Raw genomic sequence first — 25,446 nt, 5'->3', positions numbered from 1 at the left:
CATCCAACCAAGGAGCTGGTCCTCCTGATATCTGGAAGCAAAGAGCCGCCTTGTCTCTCATACAACCAGGAGAGGCCAAAATCAAACCCCGCAGGGAAAGAGATCTTACATTGGGAAGATCTCGCATCTCATTGATAATGCTTTCCAGGATAGAGGACAGAGTCACCATGGGGTCAGTGCGGCGCCGGTGGATCGATTTGTGAGGCCGCTGAAAGAGACAGAAGCGACGCATTAAAGACCCTTCCAAGGTTTGCACAAAGATCTTGACAAAGAGCATCGCCAAGCATTCAGCTGGTCTCTGCTTTTTAGGGGATGGATGACCCTCTAGCTGCGGCCAGCTTGCAGCCTACTGGCCCTCTGACCGAGGCTTGAAGTAAGTCCTTGTCCCTGCAACCGTCTCCCAGGCAGACCGTGGGCAGGGGGAAGGAGCACGAGTCTCAGGGAAGGGCTCACGTTCAAGTAGTCGCAATGAACTGTGGTCCCGACGCGCCGTTTCTTCTTCGGTGGGAGCTGCTGTTTCGGGAACTTCAGCACTAAAGACTTCCTGCGAACCTCATCCGCGCTGCAGGGAGAGAGGAGAGAGACGTGAGCTGTAGCTTGCAGCCCCTCTTCCTTTGGTGCGTCTAGCCGCCACTCTGGGAGGGACTGAGTCGACCACAAAGAGCACAGCAAAAAGCCCGTTTACACTTTCAGCGGGTCTTGTCTGGGGCCAAAGGAGCTGTAAGTTGAAGACCTGTAACCCCACCATGGGCCAGCTCACAAAGAAGCCCGCTGTATCCTTAAGGTGCTACCAATTCTACCTTGTGCGTCAGTTGCTGCTCCGGCTGCTCTTAGTAATTGACATTTAGTGACTTGCTATGAGCTGCTGCATGGTTATTTTTAAAGGATTATGTTATTTTTATGGGCGTTTCGGACGCTTTTTACTTGACCTTGCTGTTTAACTGCCTTGCACCCTGTGCAATGCAAGCCATCTCTTCAATAATCCAATGGCCTTCTCTTTTTGAGAACAGCCTTGCCAAACAGACCCATGAGGCATCTTCGCTGATGATCTTTGGGCAACGGCATTTCTTTTCTGCAAAGCTCCTGAATGGCGCGTCACAGCATTTCATGGTTTTAGCGTTTACGGATTCATTCTAGCTAACAGGACCCGTGGTCAGGGATGATGGGAACTGTAGTCCCAAAACATCCAGAGGGCTGAGTTTGCCTATGCCTGAGCTGGATGATCTAAAAGACCTCTTCTGACTAAGTACTACTTGGAGCAGATCCACTAAAATTAACAAGCCTAAGTTAGGCATATTCATTCTTTGGGTCTGCTCTGGATTATGATGAACACAGGACACAACCCTGTTATTCTATTTAGGGTGGTTACCTGCGTGCCCAAAAGGGTGCCAGAAAGGAGCAGGGCAGAAGCAGAACGGGGAAATCCCCACTTACTGCAAAGGAACCCCAGGGTAAGTGGCTTCCACAGGGGAGCCGCAGAAAGAATGTGATTGGTCAAGGGAGATGTGGACTCAAAAAGGTTGAAAACCACTGGCACAGAGGAAAAAAATTCTCCCTCTCTGGTAACACTAGAAATTGTGGCCATTCAATGAAGCTGAATGTTGGAAGATTCGGCACTTATTCCTGCAACGCATAGTTAAACTATGGAACTTGCTCACACAGGAGACCATATGACAGTCAATGGCTACCAACCACAATGGCTATGACCAGTAATGCTTCTGAATGCTAGTTGCTAAAGATCAGAGGAGGAGAGAAGTGCTCTTGGGGGCTTCCCACAGACTTTTGGGTCCCCACTGTGAGATTAGGATGCTGGACCAGATGGGCCATGGCCCTGATCCGGCAGACTCCCCTATCTGTGAGATGATGCTGAGCTCCCCTGTCTATGAGATGATGTCAAACGCCTCTCACCTCTCGATGAGCTGCTTCCCCAAGACGATCTTGGTCCCCTCCACTTTGATCAGCTCCTCGTTATCGTTGGGGATGACGGTCTTCTCCAGCTCCTCCTCCTGCTCCTCCGTCATGGCAACGGGGTTGGAGGGCGGAGCGTTGGTTTGGTAGTAGAGGGGGCAGAATTTGTTGGTCCGCATGTGGCCAATGGCACCGCAAGCGCCACACTTTAACTGCAAGCAAAAGCAAAGGGGTGAAGCCTTGACTCCAGAAGCAAAAAAAAGGGGGGGGCAAGTTCTCAAGGGACACAGGAAGGGCTTTCATTAACTGCACCACCAGCAACACAGAAGCAGCTTAAAGCTAAATTGTGTAAATACTAAGTTGCATAGCTGCAGAATCCAGATTTAGGGGGAGGAAATCCCAGATAGGTAGCCATGTGGCTAAAAAAAATTAAAGTCTTGTGGCACGCTTAAAGACTAACAAATTTATTATGCTGTCATCTTTCGTGGATTCAAGCTCACCCTGTGAGTGGCATAGAGTTCTTAGCTGGAAGGTAGATAAAGGAGAGACTTTTAAGGTGGGAGCCGAATGGCAAGGAGATGCAAAAAACTAGTCTGTGTTAAACTAGAGTTGAAACTTATTAAATTTTCTGCTTTCTTACTGCCAACTTTCACCTAATGCTTCTGACAAAGGGGGTTTGAGCCCACAAAATTTTATGCCTTAATAAAATGTGTTAGTCTTTAAGGTGCCACAGGCCTCTAATTTTTTTTTTTTTTAGCTGCATGGCTACCACTCTGGGATTTTTTTAAAAAATATATGGATTCTGCAGCTATGCAATCTAAATTCAGCAAAGTTTCTCAACAACGGCTGAGTTAAGCTGGGCTACACATTTCCCGCCTTGCAGAATTTATGCTGCTTCTACGAGACTTGGAGGAGGGGACAAGAACAGGATAGCACCACCTGCCAAGGCCCGCACTCTGGTTTCTGAGATGATGCCAAGCATGCTTATTTTTCCTCCACAAACACAACACCTGGTTAAGGTAAAGGGACCCCTGACCATTAGGTCCAGTCGTGGCCGACTCTGGGGTTGCGGCGCTCATCTCGCTTTATTGGCCGAGGGAGCCGGCGTACAGCTTCCGGGTCATGTGGCCAGCATGATTAAGCTGCTTCTGGCGAACCAGAGCAGCGCACAGAAATGCCGTTTACCTTCCCGCCAGAGAAGGTACCTATTTATCTACTTGCACTTTGACGTGCTTTCGAACTGCTAGGTTGGCAGGAGCAGGGACCGAGCAACGGGAGCTCACCCCGTTGTGGGGATTCGAACCGCCAACCTTCTGATTGGCAAGGCCTAGGCTCTGTGGTTTAACCCACAGCACCACCTGCGTCCCTACAACAGCTGGACTATTACTTTAAAATTTAAAGACCACAGGAGAAGGAGCCGGAGGCAGCCAAAGTTTTCCAGAGAGACAGCTTACCTTAAGGTCCGTCCGCTCCTTCATCTTCTTGGGCTTCTTCTCAGGAGGACCCTTCAGCTTCTCCTTCTCTTGGTTTCGTTTGAGACGCCGCAGCTGCTCCTGGATCCGGCGCCTCTCTTTCCGCATCTCCTCCCGGTGCTGCTCGTCAAAGAGGGCAAACTTCCGGCTGGAAACACAAAGGCGAGGGACTTTGATGTTGCGGGACTCTAAACTCCCATCATCCCAGACAATTGGCTCTGCTGGCAAGCCCTGATGGGAGCTGTGTATAGCCAGCAACTTCCAGATGACCACAGGTTCCCCTGGCCTAACGGTAGGGCTGGCAACTAAGCATTAAACCACACAGATAAACAAAAACTAGGCATATGGCTTTTCAGATGTTGCTGGACTACAGCTCCCATCATTCTTGACCACTGGCTATGCCAGCTATGGCTGATGGGATTTGGAGTCCAACAACATCTGATGGGGCCACAGGTTCCTCACCTCTGGACTACAACGCTGGCTGCTGCCCGATTTGATTCACTCTGCCTGACTCCTTGTGCTAGTTCCATATTTTCTTATTTGCTATATCCGACCCATGTGTATTTTTTAAAAAAAATTTCCACGTAGAAAAAGGCACGAAGGCAGGATGCAACTTTTTTTTAAGGAACAAATATAAACGCACCACATGTTTTCTGGCCTCTCGCCGCTCTCCATTGGCAAGGCGATTCCCACCCTACCAACATGTCACTCCCAAGAGGAAAGCAGCGTCTCTGGAATGCCCTTACATGAACTCGTCGTCCTTGGTTGTCCGTATCCTGCTGTAGGCATCGATGACTGCGGGCTTGCGGACCGTCTCGCACCTCACGTACTCCTTCCCGTCCTCGTCGCGGAAAGTTCGGTAGATTTTCAAGCGGCGGCCCGTGGCGGAGGAGTTCAGGCTGGTCACAGAAGCCGTGTCGTCATCTCTGTGAGAGCCTCCCAGGCTGCCAGGAGTGGAGGCTGCAAGGAAAAACACGTCCTGCGTTGCCGAGGGGACAAGCCAAGGCGGTGAGCTCTCCATGCGGAAACCGAAATGCCTAGTGCCTCCAATATCCAACGGGAAGGGGCAAAGGCAGGTCTCGGGACTGGACGTTTAGGAGAGAGCACATAGGAACTGCCACCCCCACCCCCATTAAACCATGCACATTTTAAGCAAGGTGCACCCTAGGAGAGCACCTTCAGCAAGTTCACGTGCCCACTTTCCAAGTTCCCTTTCTCTGCAAGCCTTAAATGCCCAAAGACCTAAATGCTATGTCCCTCATACACTGCCCACCATCTGAAGAAGCCCTCTGGACTATCCCAGTGTTATGTGGCATTTGTTTACTTTCTCTGTGTACACACACATGCACAAAAGAGAGAGAGAGCGCGCGCTATACAGTGGTACCTCGGGTTACATACGCTTCAGGTTACAGACTCCGCTAACCCAGAAATAGTACCTCAGGTTAAGAACTTTGCTTCAGGGTGGGAACAGAAATTGTGCTCCGACGGTGCAGCGGCATCAGGAGGCCCCATTAGCTAAAGTGGTGCTTCAGGTTAAGAACAGTTTCAGGTTAAGAACGGACCTCTGGAACGAATTAAGTACTTAACCCGAGGTACCGCTATATCTAGCTATAGCTATATCTGGACATGGGTGGAGCTGTGGTCTAAACCACTGAACCTAGGGCTTGCCGATCGGAAGGTTGGCGGTTCGAATCCCCGCGACAGGGTGAGCTCCCATTGCTCGGTCCCTGCTCCTGCCAACCTAGCAGTTCGAAAGCTCGTCAAAGTGCAAAGTAGATAATTAGGTACCGCCCCGGCGGGAAGGTAAACGGCATCTCCGTGCACTGCTCTGGTTCACCAGAAGCGGCTTAGTCATGCTGGCCACATGACCCGGAAAAACTGTCTGTGGACAAACGTCAGCTTCCTCAGCCAGTAAAGCGAGATGAGCGCCGCAACCCCAGAGTCGTTCGTGACTGGACTTAACTGTCAGGGGTCCTTTACCTTTACTTTATATCTGGACCACAACTCCCATCATCAATGACTGTTGGGCCATACTGGCAAATGATGCTGGGAGTTGGAGTCCAAGAACACCAGGAATGCCACAGCTGCTGCTGCATTAAGGCTATAGCTGGATCCCAGAGCTGTCCCCTATCTGGGGACCTTCCTGCCCCTGCCAGGCACTCACAGAGCCCTTTCTTGTCCTTCCTGTCTTTCTTTCCCCTCTCCTTCTCGTTGATGCTGTCCTCCCCCATCAGCATCCTCTGCAGTTCCTTCCGCTCCTGCTCCTCCCTCTCCCGCGACAGCTGAGAGCTGGTCTTCTTGTTCTGGAGCATGTTCTCAATGTTCTTCCCCATCTCCTCAAAGTCGCTGTCCTCCGCAGAGCTGCTGTCGGTGTCCGTGGATAAGATCTCCGTAGACTCGAGGACCCTGAAGCAGAAAACCACCACCGGGGTCAACCTCTTTGGGTTTGTAGCATGTTAAGGCGCTGAGCCACAAACAGGAGGGTGGAAGCACAAACATCACAGCGGCTTTCAAGGAGTCAACCCTGCAAAAGCTGCAAAAAACTGCAAAAGCTGCCTAAAGCATAGCCAGGACAGACACTTTGGCACCCTATTTGCAAAATTTAACAATTCCAAAATACAGGCGCGCCTTCACTTTTGCAAGAATGAATATACTGCCTTCGGCTGTACTTGAGGGTCGATTTCAAAAAAATCCACTGGAAAAACAGTTATATCCATGTGGACATGGCAGTATTGAGTCAGTGGCTCATGTGCTTCTGGTCTGGACACTTCATAAAGATTTGAGGAGTGGGGTTATCACCCCTCTATTATTGTCCATGCCGGTTCACTTGAACATTGCCACTGTGTCCTTTCCTTTAGCAGACCAAGAGAGGACTCGCCTGCTCAGCGCCTGAGGGCCCCAGTCCTGCCACTCACCACCTGGCCTAGGGCGGAGCCTGATGGGCTCCATAAAGGACTGCTGCCACTGCTGCTGGACAGAGAGGGCTCCATTTTGTTTTTTAATTGCTGTTATTTTTTCCCTACGTCATTTTAAACTGTGATACTAATGCTGCAATCTTAGTTTTAGATTTTTATTCATGTAGAAATTGTTTTCCATTTGGTTGTGTATTTTTTTAATGTGGTTTTTTTTATTGTTTATGACTTTTGTAATTAACTAAATCTTGTCATGTTGTAAGCCGCCTTGAGCATTGTTTTTAACTGTGGAAAGGCGGCATACAAATAAGATGATGATGATCAGGCGTCAGCAAAAACTGCAAGGTTTTTAGCGGCGGCAATTAGAATAAGATCTATTATTGGATTATTGATATAAACCTCCAAAATGTATTTCGCATAGTTAAGTTCTTACCTCTATCTTCAGTACATTTTATTTTATTGCTGTGGCTAGTGATTGGTGCAAATAAAGGTTCTTTTGATTCATAGTCAGGACACTGGTCCATCTATCTCAGAACTAACAACCACTGACTGGTAGAGGGATGGGCGGGGGAAGCATGGCAGAAAAGGTCCCATGCCCGTGGTACAGGCCAAAGAAACTCACTTGTTCTGCAGGTCAAAGATGCGCTGGCACTCCTCCTTGTATCTCTCCTGGTGCTCCGCCACGGAGAAGCGAGACCCGCGGGCAAATTTGCTCATCGGGGTTTCACCCGAGCGAGCCTGCTCCGTGGACATGGTGCGCACGACGTCGATCACCTCCCAGCGGGAGAGCTTCTTGATCTGCAGAGAGAGATTGGCTGAGTGCAAGAGGCCACAGAGGGGAGGGCTGCGGGCACAAGCCTGAGACAGCGCCTACTCACCTCCTCCTCAGGAACGCCAAACTTGCGCAGAAGCTGCTTGGCGTTTTTGAGCGACAGGCGCCGCAGGTCCGCGTCCGTCCCGGTCACCGTCTTCTTCACTGGCTGGGGCTCCTTGTCGTCCTGCTTGAAGAAGAAGGAGAGCAGGACTCTTCCTGTCAGAGTCCCATACAGTTACCCTCCCACTTCCCAGGTCTGGGCAAAGAGCTTGGGGAAGGAAACGTGCTTCAGGCCTAATAATAATAATAATAAATTTTATTTATACCCCACCCTCCCCAGCCAAGACCAGGCTCAGGGCGGCTAACAACCGATATAAAAACGAATTGATTGAAATACAACTTAAAAACAAGATTGAAATACAACATTAAAACATTAAAATTAAAATGCAGCCTCGTTTCAATGGAAACTCAGCCACCTTCAATGGAAACTAGCCACCTCCTTCACCTTAAAGGTAAAGGGACCCCTGACCATTAGGTCCAGTTGTGGCCGGCTCTGGGGTTGTGGCGCTCATCTCGCTTTATCGGCCGAGGGAGCCAGCGTACAGCTTCCGGGTCATGTGGCCAGCATGACTAAGCTGCTTCTGGCAAACCAGAGCAGTGCACGGAAATGCCGTTTACCTTCCCGCCGGAGTGGTACCTATTTATCTACTTGTACTTTTGACGTGCTTTCAAACTGCTAGGTTGGCAGGAGCAGGGACCGAGCAACAGGAGCTCACCCCGTCGTGGGGATTCGAACTGCCGACCTTCTGATCGGCAAGTCCTAGGCTCTGTGGTTTAACCCACAGCGCCACCCGCATCTCTCATAACCTTATCTAACCCCTAACTACCTCAGGGGGCAGAATAGGAAAGCTCATCTTCTTCTCCCTTCCTTACCGCAAATAAGAGGAGGAAGCAACAGAAAGAGGAGTCTCCTAAGCACCTGCCTCACAACCATGGGCCCTTACTCCACATTTTTCTAACCTGGCCCTTCCACTTACTTTCTGTTGCGTTGGCTTGTTTGGGATCTTCACGTAGGAGAAGCCTTCTCCACATCCCGTAGGGTCTGCCACTCCCGTCACTTCCAAGAGACACTTCCCCTTCATGGCTGCAATGAAGGCCCGTGTGGTGTTCCAGGGAGCTGTGCGAACCTGAGAGGAAGACGAGGGGAAGCCATGTCACTCCATGCCTGGGCAGCCGAGGCCGTGAGAAGATATTATCTCCACCTGAGAACATTTACGACTTCCCCAGTGGCCTAGCACCCGCAGGCCCCTATTGCACCCTGGATATTGCCAGTTGTACCTCATCATCTATCTTCATCTGGAAGTCCTCCTCGTTTTCTTCTTCTGGGGCAAAGAAGGATTTCTCTCCATAACCTGCATCCTGAGGAAAGAGTTAGGAAGCCATTTTCAGAGTCACGTGGGACAGCCCCATATGCCAGATGAATGTCAGGAGTTGGAGTCAAGCGTAGGTCCAGCACTTTTAAAAACCCACCCTGTTGGTGCAGTTAACTCTTCATTCAAAGTAACCAAAACAGTGCAGTGATCCCAGCAACTCTTCCCAGTAAGGCTGGATCCAGACACGTCAAAGAGGCGATTTGGTTAAACGCGTTGTAAACTCATACAGGGAAATCCAGGAGGGAAAGGCGGGACTCCACAGCGCCATCTGGTGTCACAGTGTTATATCACATATACAATGCATATAGAACGCTTTTTCTTTGCCAATCTAGCTGAGTCCCAGGTCTTAATCCAATGAGGCAGTCGCAAGGACTTAAAAGTCCCTGCCTTCCCACCACTCTCTAAGGCTCCTCCTCTCCAGCGTCTTTCCCAAACTGCCTCTGCGTACAACCAATTTCTGCTCTGTTCTTTTCATTTCTCTACATGTTTTGGAAACCTGGAGGAAAAGGAGCTGGTTGCAGCAGGAGGGGGAGACTTCCTGGCTTCTTCAGCAGCTTGCCTCTACTTTGCTTCTCGCCCCGCTCCTCAACAAACTGTCTCTGACCTGCTCTCTGCCCCACCTTTCTTCTCACTAAACTCGCTTGCCTCTTCAAGTTTCCAACACCTCCTCCTCCCTGACCACTTATTGTCACCCCACCACCATTCCCCTAGTTCTGAGCCCTCTTTCCTTTGGGGGCTCACAAACTAGTGCCAACCCCCTTGCATCTAGTCAGTCCATGACACTCCAGGGCGGACAGTTGAGGCCACAGGATCATCTACTCCCTTGGGCTAGTCTGTTGCTGTCGTTTAGCCGTTTAGTCGTGTCCGACTCTTCGTGACCCCATGGACCAGAGCACGCCAGGCACTCCTGTCTTCCACTGCCTCCTGCTGTTTGGTCAACTTAACAAGAAATTTATTTACCGTATTGGCCTGCATATAAGCCACACTTTTCCCCCAAACTCCGATCATGAAACGTTCAAGTGCGGCTTATATTCGCGACTCCCACCCCCCAGGAAGCAGTCCAGGAGCATAAGGCAACGGCGCCCAGCCCACCCACCCGCCGCTCCCAAGCCTCCAAATTTTAAGGGTGTGGCTTACTTACGGGTGCAGCTTATATTCAGGCCAATACAGTATTGTTTATTTAGGATGCGTTTAAGGTTTATTTGTTTACTGCATTTATATCCCAGTTTTCCCCCCCAAGGAGCTCACAACAGCCCTGTGAGGAAGGTTAGGTTAAGAGGCAGTGACTGGCCCAAGGTCACCTTAGCGAGCTGCATGGCTGAGATGGGGATTTGAGGGAGGGAACACTAGGGGGCGCATCAGAAGATGGCTGACAATAACACCTCTCCGACCCACACGAGGTAAATTGGAGGCTGTGATGGGAGTAAATAGCCTCCCTACCCCCCCCCCCGGATTGTGGTGGGGGACTGCCCTTGCCTGCTGTGCCCTATACCACCCCCGAATTTGTGGGGATGGGGGCACTAGGCACCTCCTGTGGGATTTCGGCGCTCCTGGACGCCGTCTCTGATCCGCGCCACTAGCTGCAAGAACTTCAAAAGAAACAATTTGGATGAAGCGAATGCACATATCTCAAGGAAGAAGGGGGAGTAAAGACTGCTAACAGAAGAGATCTCTGATAAAACAAGACGAGTCGGAGGAACAAGTATAAATCATGAGAAGATACGCCAAGACTCGGTATGGCAAAGGGACTGATGGGGGAGGGGGGGAACTTTCCCTTCTTTCCTTTATGTGATTAAACAAGAATCTCCCCCCCACTCACAAGTCAGAAATGCTGTTTTAAGGACTTAAGCTGTGGATTTAAGGCTGTGTGGAGATAAACTTTCGAACCAAAGCATGTTTTAAGAAGTGCGTGGAATGATCAAGGTGTCTCCCCTGCCAGGTAAGTAAAAATTATTTTTAAAAAAAAAAAGAAGAAGAGCGTGGAATGTATAAGGGCTTTGGAATGACGCAGTTAAAAATTCCGTCGCCATATTGGGAATTTCTGTCGGAGGACTTAAGTCTGAGAGGAGAAATAGAGAAATAGAGCTGTTTTTATATTGTGGGTGAAACTCCTCAGTGGGACTTAAGAACGACAGTTCTGTAATTAATGATGGAAAGTGTGCTGTTATCTATGAAGGCGATGATATATGGAAAGCATCTCAATTTGAGGATTGGAGGAACAGGAAAATTCACACAGGATTATTATTGGTGTTTATCGGCTTAAGGAGACTATCAGAAGAGATCATAAAGAAAAAAGAGAAAATATATGAACAAGATGTGATGTGGAAACAGCAAGATAAGACTGGATAGAATTATGAACTTTGTTTGGACTGATTTGGACATTAACGCAGTGGCAAGAAGATGATCAGAATCCCCCTTCGGATCTTGAAATATGGGTTCCCTCAACAAAATTTAAAATTCGGCTTTGTAATTCGGAATTTATGTGATGTGATGTGATGTGATTTGATTTGATTTGATTAGCCGGTTAATAAAAAATATTTTTTAAAAAATAAAATAAAAAAAAGAGATGGGGATTTGAACCCCCGTCTCCCAGGTCCTAGTCTGAATTCTGACCACACCACCACCACTGACCAGGTTCTGCAACATATACTGTACTTTTCTGTGTATAAGACGGCCCTATATTGAGGGAGTCAAATTTAAGAAAATGGGGGGAGATGGCTCTGAGTTGTTGAGCTTTTTTAAGGGGGGGTTGCCAAAAATCGCTCACCTGCATGCGGCGCAAAATCCGCCTCTCATCTGTCCCCTTGCCAACAGAAGCTGCCAATCCCCACCCAATTGCCACAGCGTCACCCAGTCAACATCAGTCCTTGACGCAGCGACCAATCAAACGTCAACTCTATGCGTTATCCATGTATAAGTCGACCCCCACTTTTTAGCATAATTTTTAAAAGGAAAAAACCTAGTCTTATACACAAAAAAGTACAGTACTTTGCCTTTATGATTGTCCCACTGGTGGAGACTGCCAGGAGGAAGATGGCCTTGCAGTTCTCAAAATACTTCGCAAAGCGCAAAAGCAAACAACCAACAAGGACTGGGGATATTCACAAAAGGCATAGGCTCACCTTCAAGCGCTGCTCAGCAGAGATCATGCTGTAATAGGCGCAGCACTGCTCCGGAGACACCATCGCTCTGATCTCCTCTTCGGTGGGTAGTCGGAAATCTGGCTTTAGAACCCACCAGTTTGAGTCCATCCCTGAAACAAGCAGGGGTCCCAAATAAGCCAGGCTAGGAAATATTCCCTCCCTCCTCTCATAGTCCCAAGAGCAAGACCAGCAAGCAGACGACATTTCAGACGTGGGAAGTGTCGGAAGGCATTCCAGTTACAGCACTCGTGGCCCGACCCTTTTAACTGGAGATGGCAGAGATAAAACACAGGACCTTCTGCTGGCAACGAGGGTGCTCTAACGTCGAGCTGTGGCCCATTCTCAGAAAAACGATGCTAGGCTCAGCGACTGGCCACCTCGGCAAAACGGGGCACCTGCATGACGCCGTGAAGTGAGCAAAGCCTACCTGTGCGCTTGAAGTCGGCGCAGAGCTTCAGCCGCTTGCGGATGCTGCTCTCCGAGTGGGAAGGAAAGGCCTTCTTAATATCCTCCATGCGGATCCTTCGGGGCCGGTCTCTGCTCTTCCAGAACAGGCGATATATGAAGACCTGGCAAGGAAGCCCAAGGAACAGTATGAGTTACAAGCAGGGGCGAGCTGCCACGGGAGAGGGAGGAGCAGGAGCGGAAGGCCCAGCTCTGCCCACCAAGGCCCAAACTGGCCAGCTGGGGTTTCTCTATGTTGTGCAGGACCTTTTGATTTGATTTGCTCAATTTTATTGTTGTTGGTTTTTTTGGAAAATACTAATGATTTTTTTTTTTTTTAAGGGACGTGGGTGGCGCTGTGGGTTAAACCACAGAGCCTAGGACTTGCTGATCAGAAGATCAGCAGTTCGAATCCCTGCGATGGGGTGAGCTCCCATTGCTTGGTCCCTGCTCCTGCCCACCTAGCAGTTCGAAAGCACGTCAAAGTGCAAGTAGATAAATAGGTACCACTCCGGCGGGAAGGTAAACGGCGTTTTTGTGCGCTGCTCTGGTTCGCCAGAAGCAGCTTAGTCATGCTGACCACATGACCCAGAAGCTGTACGCCGGCTCCCTCTGCCAGTAAAATGAGATGAGCGCCACAACCCTAGAGTCGGTCACAACTGGACCTAATGATCAGGGGTCCCTTTACCTTTACCTAATGACTTTTTTAAGACAACAACAGTAGTCTCTAACAAGTGAGCCAAACTGCAAGAGAGGACAAGAACTCTGAGGTTACTAGCCAACCTGAGCTGATCCCTTTCTGATCTCAAATATGAAGACCTTTTTTTAAGGTACCCTCTTGCACAGGCCCATGTGTCGCAGCTGAGACAACACCAGTTGTATGTGCTAAGCAACTTGCTAAAAATATTTTTTTCCTCTTCCCTGAGCTTGCCGCAGAGATAATTTACACAAACCACAAAAAACAAACCTGTAGAAAGTCTCGGATGTGAGTATTGGCCCGTTTAGAGTTGGGTCCAGGAACTTCAAAGAGAGGACATTCTTGTCCAACCACAAATATATCCACCAGCTCCCGGATGTAATAAGCTTGTCGCGTCCGGATAACTAAGAAGTCTGTTTCAGGCATCTTGTGAAGGTAGATCGGAGCCCGGAAGAGGTTGTTTTCAAATGCCTAGCGAAAGAAAAAGGGGCCACCTTTTGGTCAACTGCAAAAGCAGTCAGAGGAAGAAAAGAAATCTGGCATAACCTTACAGGCCAGTTTTAGTCCTTGAGATGCATTGGGATTATCCACCAAGCCCAAGAGTCAGTCGAGATAACACAACAGGCTCCGAGATGGGCAAGCACCACAAAAATATTTATACGTCAGAGTCTGAAGCTTGCAACACACACAGCAAGTCATTTTCCATTCCCCAAAGGTGACTGGTGTCCAAAAAAAATAGAAAGCGGAAGAACTGGTTGCTTGCCTGCATATGTTTGGCAGGTGGGGTACTGGATGCAGCCCAAGGACGAGTCTGCCATGAACTGAAATGCCTTAATCAAGTTGTTTTCCCACCCCCACCCTCCATCCTCTGCTGGCACCTTGGGTAAGAAGCACCCATGCACAAGACACAAACTCCCTAGCCATAACGGAGTGTCCATCACAACTTTACTTGCCAGGGCCAAGGCTTCGTGAAAGCATCTGAGCGACCTGGCAGTAAACACCCCTGCTTCATTTCAGGGTCTTCCGAAAGCTGCATTGTTTAGACAGGACTTTACATTTACAGTGGTGCCCCGCAAGACGAACGCCTCGCAAGACGGAAAACCCACTAGACGAAAGGGTTTTCCGTTTTGGAGGTGCTTCGCAAAACGAATTTCCTATGGGCTTGCTTCGAGTTCCTGCGGGTTTTTTTTCCTTTTCCCCTCCTTTTTCTAAGCCGCTAAGCCGCTTATCTGCTTATCCGCTTATCTGCTAAGACGATAAACCGCTAAAAGCCGCCAATAGCACTAATAGCGCTAATCCGCTAAGCCGTCAATGGGCTTGCTTCGCAAGACAAAAAAACCGCTAGACGAAAAGACTTGCGGAACAGATTAATTTCGTCTTGCGAGGCACCACTGTATTTATTTTTAACCTATCAGTATTTGCCAATTTATTTATTTTTTAAAATGAAGTTTTTGCCTGGCACTTTCCCTGATTTTATTATAAACTTGTATGTTGCATACTGCTCTCATTATACTTTCAGGAAATGTGGGTTATTAATATTGCAATAAATAAGCAAATGAATTTGGGATAGCTTCGTTGGTACTGCATGAGGCTCTTAAATCGCAAGGTTGTGGGTTCAAGCCCCACACTGGGCAAAACAGTCTCAGCCCAGTATAAAGGAACATCTCCACCCCCATCATTCACCAATCTCCAGCTCTGAGGGCCTTCTGGCAATTCTCTCCCTGCGAGAAGTGAAGCTACAGGGAACCAGGCAGAGGGCCTTCTCAGTAGTGGCACCCGCCCTGTGGAATGCCCTCCCATCAGATGTCAAGGAAATAAACAACTATCTGACTTTTAGAAGACATCTGAAGGCAGCCCTGTTTAGGGAAGTTTTCAATGTTTGATGTTTTATTGTGTTTTTAATATTCTGTTGGGAGCTGCCCCAAGTGGCTGGGAAAACCCAGCCAGATGGGCAGGGTATAAATAATAATAATAATAATTTATTTAAATTTAATTAATTTAAATTAAATTAAATTTAAATATTTTTTTTTCATTTATATTTTTGTTTTTATTTTTATGAGATTCCTGCATTGCAGGAGTTTGGACTAGCTGACCCTTGTGGTCCCTTCCAACTCTACAGCCCTATGATTCTATGAATTAATATTGCTGCTGCACACAAAATGCCTTCATTGGGAAAGAGAGATGGGCAGACCTTAGAAAGGCCACCTGCTCAAGCAATTGCAGCTGGTGGTAATTCGAAGCACACACCAACTCCATCCTCATCCCCCCTGTAAAAGTCAGATCTCTCACCTGGAGCAGCTGGCCCGGATGAAGAGAGCCCAAGAATGGGGAGGTGTGGCAGTACACCGTCTCTCCGTATTTACAGTCTGGGGCACCAGGATCTTTGCCCGGTTTCTGCCAGGAAGGAAGACAGGGTTAGTCAGAAGGGCAGGTTCAGACTGCAGAAGCTGAAAACCCTGGCAGCCGAACCCCAGCGCACTCACCCGCTTGTAGTAGTTCTTGATCTTGGTTGCCATGCCGACCTGCATCATCAAGGGGGCGTTCTCCTCACTGTACTCGGCCAGGATGAGGTCGCCGTCCTTGCCAGTGAGGTCGGCTGGGGTGCGCATGAAGAACATCTCCCCGCCGCCAGAGGCCTGCCGCTCCTGTTCTCTCATCTGGGCGCAGAGCAAGGAGGAGGTTTGTCAAGGGAGCAAAAGACAACAGAAACCCACACGCCAAGCGGCGGATCCCAGGAGGAGCAGGGAAGCCCCTCAAAGTGAAGAGCAGCCCAAGGGCGCAGAGAAAAGGAGGTGGTTATCAAGAGAGTAAAAGACAATGGAAACCCCAACGGATCCCAGGAAGAGCAGGGAAGCCCCTCAAAGTGAAGAGCAGCCCAAGGGCGCAGAGAAAAGGAGGTGGTTATCAAGAGAGTAAAAGACAACGGAAACCCCAACGGATCCCAGGAAGAGCAGGGAAGCCCCTCAAAGCTGAAGCGCAGCCAAGGTGGCAGCTGTCAAAGCAGAACCAGGAAGTGAGAGGGCCTCACCTTGGCTTTCTTCTTTATGTGCTTCAGCAGCGGCTGCACCGGATGAGGGCCGGGCTGGGAAAGGGTCCCAAAGGAGTATTTCTTCAGGGGAGGCCGGTGAGCCTGGCGCAACTTCATGGGGCCCATGTGGGTGGGGAAGAAGGGCTGCCGGAGCTCCACTGCAGGGATTGAGTGCTGCACCAAGACAAGAAAAAGCACATGTGCGCCGTTACTCGAGCGGCACAAAAATCAGAACGCACATTACCGCCATCCACAGGGACACCTCCCCATCCCAGAACAGGGAAATCCTGGGTTACAGGAAGAGAAGGGGCTGAGGGATGTGTCCGCCCAAAGGACCTGCTGCTATCTTTTTATTATTATTATTCTTAAAGATTTTCTTGATTTACAAAAGTGTTTGCAATGTCTCTCTCTCGTATTTTTCCCCCATGTAACATTTTTACAAATCAGTTTCATTTGTTGAGACATTAGGAAGAAAAGAGGGAAAGAGGTGGGGGGGGGGAGATGGGCAGGGTTGGGGTCAGGTGGCAATGTTTCTATTTTACTTACTATATGTAGGGTTTGGTGTCAGCGTTGATTGTGCTGTTCACTTGTGTTCCTTTGGTGGTGAGAGAGGTTGGGGTTGGCCTAGGTTGTGGTTATTCATTTGTGGTTGGCTGTGGTGGTCTTTGTTTTCATGTGTGAGTGGGGTGGGTGGGTGCTTTGGTTCAGGTTAGCCATATTGATTTGTATGCTGTTGGTGGATTTTTGTCATTGTCTTGTTGGGCTGTGTATGTGATAAAGGGGAGCCATACCGGGGTGAAGTCATCTTCTTCTATTTGTCCCCGTGTCAGGTTCAGTTTATTGGTTAATTTTTCTAGTAGGGCTGTTTCCCATACTATTTGGTACCATTGGTCCATGCTTACTCCTGACAGGTCTCTCCAGTGTCTGGCTATGATGCTTCTGGCTGGTGAAAGTAGGTGGGTTGTGAGTTCTTTGTGGTGAAAGTGGGCATTATTGTCTTGGAAGATGTTTAGTAAGGTCAATTCTGGGGTGATTTCTAGTACTTGCTTGGTTATTTTACTTATTTTATTTATTTTACTTATTTCTCGTATGGTTGTCCAGAATAGTTGGGTTTTGGGGCACTCCCACCACATGTGGAGGTATGTGCCTGTGGAGGTGCACCCTCGCCAGCTTTTTGGTGAGGTTCCTGGGCGTATTAGCGCTAGTTTTCTTGGTGTTAGGTACCACGGACCTGCTGCTTTCTATAGCATGCAGAGCTTTGGGAAGAGGGCCTGCAAACTTCCAACCAAAAGCTGGGTCACCAGTTATACCTTGTCCTATGACGAAGGCAAGGAACACCATTCAATGGCACGTGGTTCTCAGAATGATGGAATTCTACAGGAGATTGCATTTTGCGTACTTAAATGCACACACAGAGCTGGAGAGAGTTGCCCCTACTGGTTTCTAACCTGGATGATGTTGCCTCCAAAGGTTCCACGAAGCCCCTGCTGCTTTGGATAGTAAAATTCGTCATTTGAGAGGTTCCATGGATCCTTCACCTCCGGTTGAGACATATTCTAGAGTTGCAAGACAGGGAAGCAAGAGTCAGAATTTGCCTTCTGTTCATCGTTCTTATGTGTGGGGGAGGGGGACCTGAGCCATTCCCACAAACCTGCTGAGTCTCTTCCTTAATGACTCCTGTCTTGCCCAGGAGAATCCGGCTCTTCTTTAGAGAAGACTCTTTCTTGCTCTCTTTGGAAGGAGAGTTCAACGTCATCTCTTCCTTCTCATCAGGAATTTCTAGGAAGGAACATACAAGAGAATGCTTGCCAGCAGATATCCCCAGCACCACTTCAAATACATAAAAGAAGCCCATTTGAATGCAGGGCTTATAATCATCAATCTCTTTTAGGTACCTATTTGGACATGAAACTATTTATAGTAAGCTATAATTTTAAGCCGGGACTGATGGAATATTCTCTCTTTTAATACCAGCTAACAATATTTTTATTCTGTTACATTTGCAAAATTATTATTTTTTAAATGGCCTGACTGATTTTTTAAAAATAGCCATTAAACTTAAAACAGTCAGAGATTATGGGGATTTTTAAACCTGAGGAAATGGTTCCTCCCTATGGGATCTTTTACATAACAGGTTACCTCACTCCCTACTTCTGCAATTTAAGCCCCACTGCTCATTTCAGTATAGAAATAGCTACAATGCAAATTTAAATAAGGGGAGGGGGGCAGTTAACTGTCATGGTTGCTGCAAAAGAACCTTGGCAATTACAGTTTACTGAAAGTTCTGTAAGAGATCCTCAGGCTCCTCATATTAACTACAATTCCCAGAATTCATTAGGCGAGGTAGTTTCCTGGGAGATAGAAAAAGCACGAGCTTCACCACCCTTGGACAGGTGGTTGCTTAGGAAAAAATTTCCCCCAGCCCACCTGAATTTTTCACCTTCAAGCCCAGTTACAAAATCACCATGCTTCAGAAAGCCAGAGATCTTTTCTCATCAACCACTAGTAGGCCCAAAGGGAAAGCACTACGGTTCTGTGGACATACCCAGGATTATATTTTCATCATTTGGGTCAAGGGTCAGAACGGGTGGGGTCAAGACTTTTTCCATTGCCTCGTCATCCCAGATGATGTTGTCCTCCCAGCGGCCATAAACCAGCTCTTCGTTGTCAATGGGGAAAATAGAATACCACGGCTTGTCTTCATCCAGAGATGCTGCAACAACACAACAAACGACATATCTCTCAAGATTTCCAGAGTATTAGGATACCGTCAAGTTCCTCTTCTCCCAAACGAGGCCTGCCACCCTCTCAGAAAGGCAGACCCCACCCCACAGAGTACCACCAGAAGAGACCAACTCCAGACTCTGCCATTACGAGACAAGGAGGAAGAGCACGTTGTCAATGGAGAATGGCTCCAGGTGGAGATCTTGTGTGGAATCAATGCTGCTCGTTGAACACAAGGTTTTTGCACCGTCAACAAGACATAGGTAAAGGTAAAGGGACCCCTGACCGTTAGATCCAGTCGCGGACGATTCTGGGGTTGCGGCACTCATCTCGCTTTACTGGCTGAGGGAGCCGCCGTACAGCTTCCGGGTCACGTGGCCAGCATGACTAAGCCACTTCTGGCGAACCAGAGCAGCGCACGGAAACGCCGTTTACCTTCCCTGCCAGAGCGGTACCTATTTATCTACTTGCACTTTGACGTGCTTTCGAACTGCTAGGTTGGCAGGAGCAGGGACCGAGCAACAGGAGCTCACCCCATTGCAGGGATTTGAACCGCCAACCTTCTGATCGGCAAGTCCTAGGCTCTGTGGTTTAACCCACAGCGCCACCCGCGTCCCTCCTTAACCCTTGTATACCCCTCCCCATTCAGTAGCAGTAAAGCTCTGCTGGATGAAATACAATTGCCTCTGGGTCTATTTTGTGGGGATCCTGCAACGTGTTAAAGTTTGTTAACTATACATTGGGATTCAACTCTGGATCAATATATGAATAGAATTCCATATATGAGTAGAATTCCCTACTTCTGCTTGTTCCTCACCAGAGCACACCCTCGCTGTCTTGTTCCTGGAAACCCATAGGGCTCAAGTGCTCCCATTTGCACCGACCTTGCCACCTGCTAACTTAAGGCACGCTGGACTTTAAGCCACTCAATGCCAAGGCGCTGCTCTCTCAAGGCCTCCTATGAAAAGCCCTTCTAGACCAGGCCAATGGCTCATCTAGTCCCATATTGCATTCTCACAGTGGCCAACCAGAAGTCCACAAGCTAGACATGAGCACGGCAGCAAGCCCCTCTGCTGCTGTTTCCAGCAACGGGTATTCAGAAGAATACTGCCTCCAATGGTGAACATAGCCATCTGGGTTAGGAGCCTTTGACAATCTAACCCTCCATAGATTTGTCGAATCCTGTGCACATTTACCTTAATGGTCAATAAAATTATTATACTTAACTAAGTAATTGATGAAAGTAGGTCATGCAGCCACTAGTGGGTGAACGCAGTAACAAGAGAGATTGAGGTTACGATTCTATACATTCTTACCTTGGAGTTAAGTCCCACAGAATTTAACAGAACATGCTGCTAATTAGACATACATAGGATTATGTTGCTGCAATGCGTGCTCCTCGGCTCCCAATATTATTTGGGATTTCACGGATTTCTGTTAAGAATTGGGGTCGTCACATCCCCACCTTCGCTGGGGCTACTTAAGAAAGACTTGCATGCTCTGAGCGAAAGCAGAAGCAAGTGCCTGAATTTGGCCGGAGAATGTTTCGCACCGTTTGTGCTTATGTTTTAAATTGTGAACCGCCCTGAGACATAGGGATGAAGGGCAGTATACAAAATTCATCATCACCATCATTATCCCTTTTTAAAGCCATCTGAGTAGTCTTGTGTGCTCTGAAGCTCCTGCCTGGGCTCACTACTCTCCCGTGCTGCTGGGAGAGATGGCTGAGGGTGGAATCAGAAAGTCAGCTAGGAACCCAGGTGTGGGGATCTCTGGTCCTGGGGCAGGGATGCCAGGATTCAACAGCTCTTCAGGGTCACGGGTGGTGTAGAGATCTGTTGTGGGGTGCCGCTTCTCCTCTGAAGAAACCTTAAGTTTAATGTTTGGGCAGGGCTGCAGCCGATACATCAGACCCAGAGCCTTCAGGTAATTATCACCAGTTCCCTTTTTGCTGACCTACACATACCATCTCCTCACTGTGAGCCGCAAGCCTCCTCTCCTCCTTACCTTGCTGCTCCGGGAGCTGCTTCTCTTTGCACTTGGCAAGGCCCATGACTCCGGACATGCTGGGCTTCTGCATCATAGGGACAGGCAAATTGAGCAGGGACCCACTGCGGTTCAGCCCTGGAGATAGAAGCAAGAGGGCGTTGGTAATGTCACAGAGCCTCTGCTGAAACCAAGCGGCAGCTGGCTAAGAAAGGTTCCAGGGCGATTCTCATTTATTTCCTCGACAAGATCTTTAAATGCCAAGTAAATCAACCAAAACCTCTGAGCCATTCATGTAACACAGCATATTTGTTAAATATACCAATTAGGGTCCAGTCGTGACCGACTCTGGGGTTGCGGCGCTCATTTCGCTTTACTGGCTGAGGGAGCCGGCGTACAGCTTCCGGGTCATGTGGCCAGCATGACTAAGCCACTTCTGGCGAACCAGAGCAGCGCACGGAAACGCCGTTTACCTTCCCCGCCGCAGTGGTACCTATTTATCTACTTGCACTTTGACGTGCTTTCAAACTGCTAGGTTGGCAGGAGCAGGGACCGAGCAACGGGAGCTCACCCCATCGCGGCGATTCAAACCACCGACCTTCTGATCGGAAAGTCCTAGGCTCTATGGTTTAACCCACAGCGCCACCTGCGTCTCAATAAAACCAGGCATTAAAAACAACCTGCTGACATTTTCGTTTCAATAAACTTTTGCAGCAAGATGAAGGGTCTCTGCTGTATTCATTTGGCATTGCTTTTAAAGCTGTAGTATTTTTAAAACCATTTTTAGCCGTTCTTATTGTATGCCTGCAGATCACCTTGAGGCATATGTAAAAGGAGTAACAGTAATAATAATAATTCCATTATCAAGAGAGTAACAAAAAAAGTCAGCAGCATTTGGAGACACATAATTATCTGGAAGTTGCCATATCTTGAGTCAGACCACTGGTCCATCAAGCTCAAGATTGAGTAAACTGACTGGCAGCAGTATTCTGGGCTTTCTGGCAGCATTTCCTGGCCATACCTGGAGATGCCAGGGATAATAAAAAATATTATTTATACCGCGCCCATCTGGCTGGGTTTCCCCAGCCACTCTGGGCGGCTCCCAACATGATATTAAAAACACAATAGTACATCAAACATTAAAAACTTTCCTAAACAGGGCTGCCTTCAGATGTCTTCTAAAAATCAGATAGTTGTTTATTTCTGATGGGAGGGCATTCCAAAGGGAGGGTGCCACTACCGAGTAGGCCCTCTGCCTGGTTCCCTGTACCTTCACCTTGCAGTGAGGGAACCACCAGAAGGTCCTCAAACCTGGACCTCAGTGTCTGGGCTGAACGATGGGGATGGAGTACTGGGAGCCAATGGTAGGTCTTTCAGGACCAGTGTTATATGGTCTCGGTGGCCACTTCCAGTCACCAGTCAAGCTGCCGCATTCTGGATTAGTTGTAGTTTCTGGGTCACCTTCAAAGGTTGCCCCACGTAGAGCGCATTGCAGTAGTCCAAGCGGGAGATAACTAGAGCATGCACCACTCTGGCGAGACAGTCTGTGGGCAGGTAGGGTCTCAGCCTGCGTACCTGATGGAGCTGGTAGACAGCCGCCCTGGACACAGAATTGACCTGCATTTCCATGGACAGCTGTGAGTCCAAAATGGCTCCCAGGCTGCGCACCTGGTTCTTCAGGGGCACAGTTACCCCATTCAGGACCAGGGAGTCCTTCACACCTGCCCAGGGACAGAACCTGGGACCTTTTGCATGCAAGGCAAATGCTCTGACACTGAACTATGGCCCGTGTTGGCCCAGCTGCCTGCTGAGCTCACCTTGCTGGGCATTGTAAGCAGTAGCATTCCTGGTCATGCTGGAGGGCAGCCAGCCAGCCAGACTGGCCCGCTGCGTCTTGGTCCCCTTGTGCTTGATGTCCTCCCCGTTCCAGATCACGTCGTCCTCCCACTGCAGCTGGGTCACCATGAGGAAGTGCTCGTCTGCCAGCAGCGCATCCTTCTCCACCACAGCATTCTGCAAGGGCAGAACAGAAAAGTGTCAAGGGTTTCGAACGAAATGATGATTACTACTATGGAAACTAGCCTGCTGTCCAAAATGAATGTCGCTGAATACATTAGACGATGCCAATGCAGATATATGGCCCAAAGAATTGGTCTTGTATACGATCCTGGCAGCACAAATTGCAACTCAATGGGAAACTGCCACAAACCTTGCACTGGACACCTGGTACCACACATTCTGCAATACAGCAGTAATGGAGAAAACTGTGCATAATTTGAGATTTCCACAAGGACTAGAACCTCCAGGCACTTTTAATATATTTGGCGTTCTTTTATGACATACAGAGCAGAATCAAACCTTTTTTTCAACTCAATTCCAGCACCTCTCAGGTGGGTGCCACTGCCATTCTAAAGAGAATGAGGGAGGTATAAATGATGAGTTCCAGCTCCTCTTTTTACAGAAAAATAGCACTGAGCGGAACTGTCATTTTCAAGTCGACCCTTGTCATAAGCCTGACAAAACTTCATTATCTGAGAACGTTGATAAGTCTTTACTTGAATTTTGTTGTTTTAACTCATGTGGTCATTGTAAGTTTGTTTCGTAGTTCTGTTTTTCCATCTTTTATTTCATGGTTATAATTGTTCTCTGTTTTATATGCATTATAATATGAAATGATAATAATAAAACTTTACAGAAAGAAATTTTTAAAACTGCCAAGGCACTGGCAGGAAGGCCCCGTCCTCCTGCCTCAGGAGATACAAATTTCCCCCAACTCACTACCTCCTCCTTCTCCTCCTCCTCTTTGCGCTCTTTCATCTTGAAGCCATAGTCGAAGCCGCTGCCATCCTCAGGAACGCCCAACATGTCATACCAGAGCTGGGCAGGCCCATAGCGCCATTCAGCCACCTTGGGCCTGGTGTCGGCCACCTTGTCCGCATCTCCTGTAGACTGGGAGAACTTGGACTCCACCGGTGCCATCATGGTGATCTGGAGGACAAGAGGGTGTTGGAGGGTCAAGGGAGACAGAACTGGGATCATCCTGAGATGATGTCAAGGCAGGGGTCAGGTGCAGGTCAGAAATAACTAACAAGGTGCCAGGGAAGTTAACTCTTTAAGCAGCTCAGACCCAGTGAGCACAGTAGGTCTTGCTCCAATGAGGCAGTTGTGAAGACTGAAGGTTCCAGCCTTCCCACTGCTCTCTAAGGCCCCTCCTACCCCGGGTCCTTTCTAAGCAACCTGATACTTCTCCAACTTATCTCTGCTTCACCTTATTCATAGTTCTCTGGGTTCTGGGAGACCGGGGGCGGGGGCTGGTCACAGCAGGAGGGGGAGGACCCCCCCCCTTGGCTTCTTCAGCAGCCTGCCTCATCTCTGCGTCTTAACCCTATCCTCTCCAGCCTCCACCTCTGCCTCCGATTCTGGGCTGCTCTCTGCCACAGACTCTTCCTGCTCACTAAACCCTGTTGCCTCTTCAGCTTCCAACATCTCCTCCTACCAATCTACTCCCTCTGACCACTCACTGTCTTCCCACCACCACTACCCTGGCTCTGAGCCTTCTTCCCTTGGGGGTCCCCCCAGCTGTTGCCTCTCACCACTCCTCTGCCTCCAGCCAATCCATGACCAAAGACTCCAGCCACGCAGATTCATGCTTGGCATCTGCCTTAGGGAGACTGCCATTTCCCTGCCTGCCTTGTTACTGGAATAGATTCAGCTGTTGTCGGCAGGGAGACAGTCCTACTGCAAGGCAGAGAGGAAGCCCCGCCCTCTCCCTTGGAGTAGCAACAAAGCCATGTGACGTGACACCCAACCCCAGTTCTATCATCCTCTCTGCTCCTGAAGACTCACCTCGTCGTCTGAAAGGCACTGCTCCGGAGGAGGAGGCGGGGCATATTCGTACTCCCAGGGAGATTTCTCTTCCACAATTGTCTCGACCGCAGCTTCTCCATCCAGGATCTGCACTTCCGGAGTGACTTCCCGGTGCTTCTTCTTGCGCTTCCTGCGGGCGCTGCGCCAGACCGATGGGATGTTTTTCCCAGGGCCAAAGAGGCGCAGGAAGCGCAGCACCTAAGGGGAGACGAAGAAGAAGAAGAAGAGGAGGAGGAGGAGGAGTTTGGATTTGATATCCCGATATATCACTACCCAAAGGAGTCTCAAAGCGGCTAACATTCTCCTTTCCCTTCCTCCCCCACAACAAACACTCTGAGGTGAATGAGGCTGAGAGACTTCAAAGAAGTGTGACTGGCCCAAGGTCACCCAGCAGCTGCAGGTGGAAGAGTGGAGACGCGAACCCGGTTCACCAGATTACGAGTCTACTGCTCTTAACCACTACACCACACAGGCAGAGTGGAGGAAAGGTTGGGAGGCGCAAGCGACTGGCCTCTGGTCACTCAGCTGTGTCAAAGGCAAGTTCACATCTCTGGCTCACTGGAGAGGCAGCCCTCTGCAGATGGGGATGCTAGATCAGAACGACGAGTGGGGGAGCCTCCTCAGCTTGGGGGACACAGGCAGTGTTATTTATTCAGATAGCTCCTCTACACTCACGGACACAAACATCCATTCTGTCAATGTAACCTTTGCCCCTGCCACAGCCAGGCATGAAAAACCGCTATAAAATAGGAGGCTTTTTCCAAGCCTAACTGCAGTGGGGCAGCATTTTCAGTAGCAGGGAAGGGCAGTTTTTTGGTGGGGTGGGAAGAGCTGCAATCCCCTCAACAAAAAAGTGCCCCTGTGGTGGATAAATACCTTGATGCACCTTCTGAAAGATAGCTTACTGGCAGTAAAAGCAAGTCCGAAGAAAATATTGAGTGAAAGGGTGTTGTAAAAGAGCAGAAATGTCTGTAATGAGGTGTGAAGGAATCTGCTGAAACTGACAGATAAATATTTG

At 48.9% G+C, this 25,446-nt stretch overlaps 1 protein-coding gene across 6 annotated transcripts in view; it reads right to left on the bottom strand.

Moving 5' to 3' along the window:
* LOC307200602 (transcription initiation factor TFIID subunit 1) overlaps window positions 1-25,446 on the bottom strand; it is a 50,138-nt gene that overhangs the window by 18,639 nt on the left and 6,053 nt on the right. For 2 of the 6 annotated variants that reach the window (XM_079949188.1, XM_079949192.1), the window contains exons 6-28: window positions 24,408-24,626; window positions 23,340-23,549; window positions 22,379-22,574; window positions 20,583-20,699; window positions 18,397-18,564; window positions 17,503-17,630; window positions 17,300-17,407; window positions 15,852-16,025; window positions 15,307-15,480; window positions 15,113-15,217; window positions 13,094-13,294; window positions 12,110-12,251; window positions 11,662-11,792; window positions 8,445-8,525; window positions 8,144-8,293; window positions 7,171-7,293; window positions 6,915-7,090; window positions 5,545-5,786; window positions 4,127-4,340; window positions 3,363-3,528; window positions 1,909-2,120; window positions 454-562; window positions 110-208 (exon numbers count right to left, since the gene is read on the bottom strand). In XM_079949188.1, the coding sequence (XP_079805314.1) occupies window positions 110-208; window positions 454-562; window positions 1,909-2,120; window positions 3,363-3,528; window positions 4,127-4,340; window positions 5,545-5,786; window positions 6,915-7,090; window positions 7,171-7,293; window positions 8,144-8,293; window positions 8,445-8,525; window positions 11,662-11,792; window positions 12,110-12,251; window positions 13,094-13,294; window positions 15,113-15,217; window positions 15,307-15,480; window positions 15,852-16,025; window positions 17,300-17,407; window positions 17,503-17,630; window positions 18,397-18,564; window positions 20,583-20,699; window positions 22,379-22,574; window positions 23,340-23,549; window positions 24,408-24,626 (3,645 nt within the window). The remainder of the gene's footprint in view (window positions 1-109; window positions 209-453; window positions 563-1,908; window positions 2,121-3,362; window positions 3,529-4,126; window positions 4,341-5,544; window positions 5,787-6,914; window positions 7,091-7,170; window positions 7,294-8,143; window positions 8,294-8,444; window positions 8,526-11,661; window positions 11,793-12,109; window positions 12,252-13,093; window positions 13,295-15,112; window positions 15,218-15,306; window positions 15,481-15,851; window positions 16,026-17,299; window positions 17,408-17,502; window positions 17,631-18,396; window positions 18,565-20,582; window positions 20,700-22,378; window positions 22,575-23,339; window positions 23,550-24,407; window positions 24,627-25,446) is intronic. The other 4 variants (XM_079949190.1, XM_079949193.1, XM_079949189.1 and 1 more) reach the window with 3 other exon arrangements.

The sequence above is a fragment of the Podarcis cretensis genome (assembly GCF_951804945.1).
Source record: "Podarcis cretensis genome assembly, chromosome: 13".
NCBI classification, from domain to species: domain Eukaryota; kingdom Metazoa; phylum Chordata; class Lepidosauria; order Squamata; family Lacertidae; genus Podarcis; species Podarcis cretensis.
This window is presented reverse-complemented; position numbering and strand designations above follow the sequence as displayed.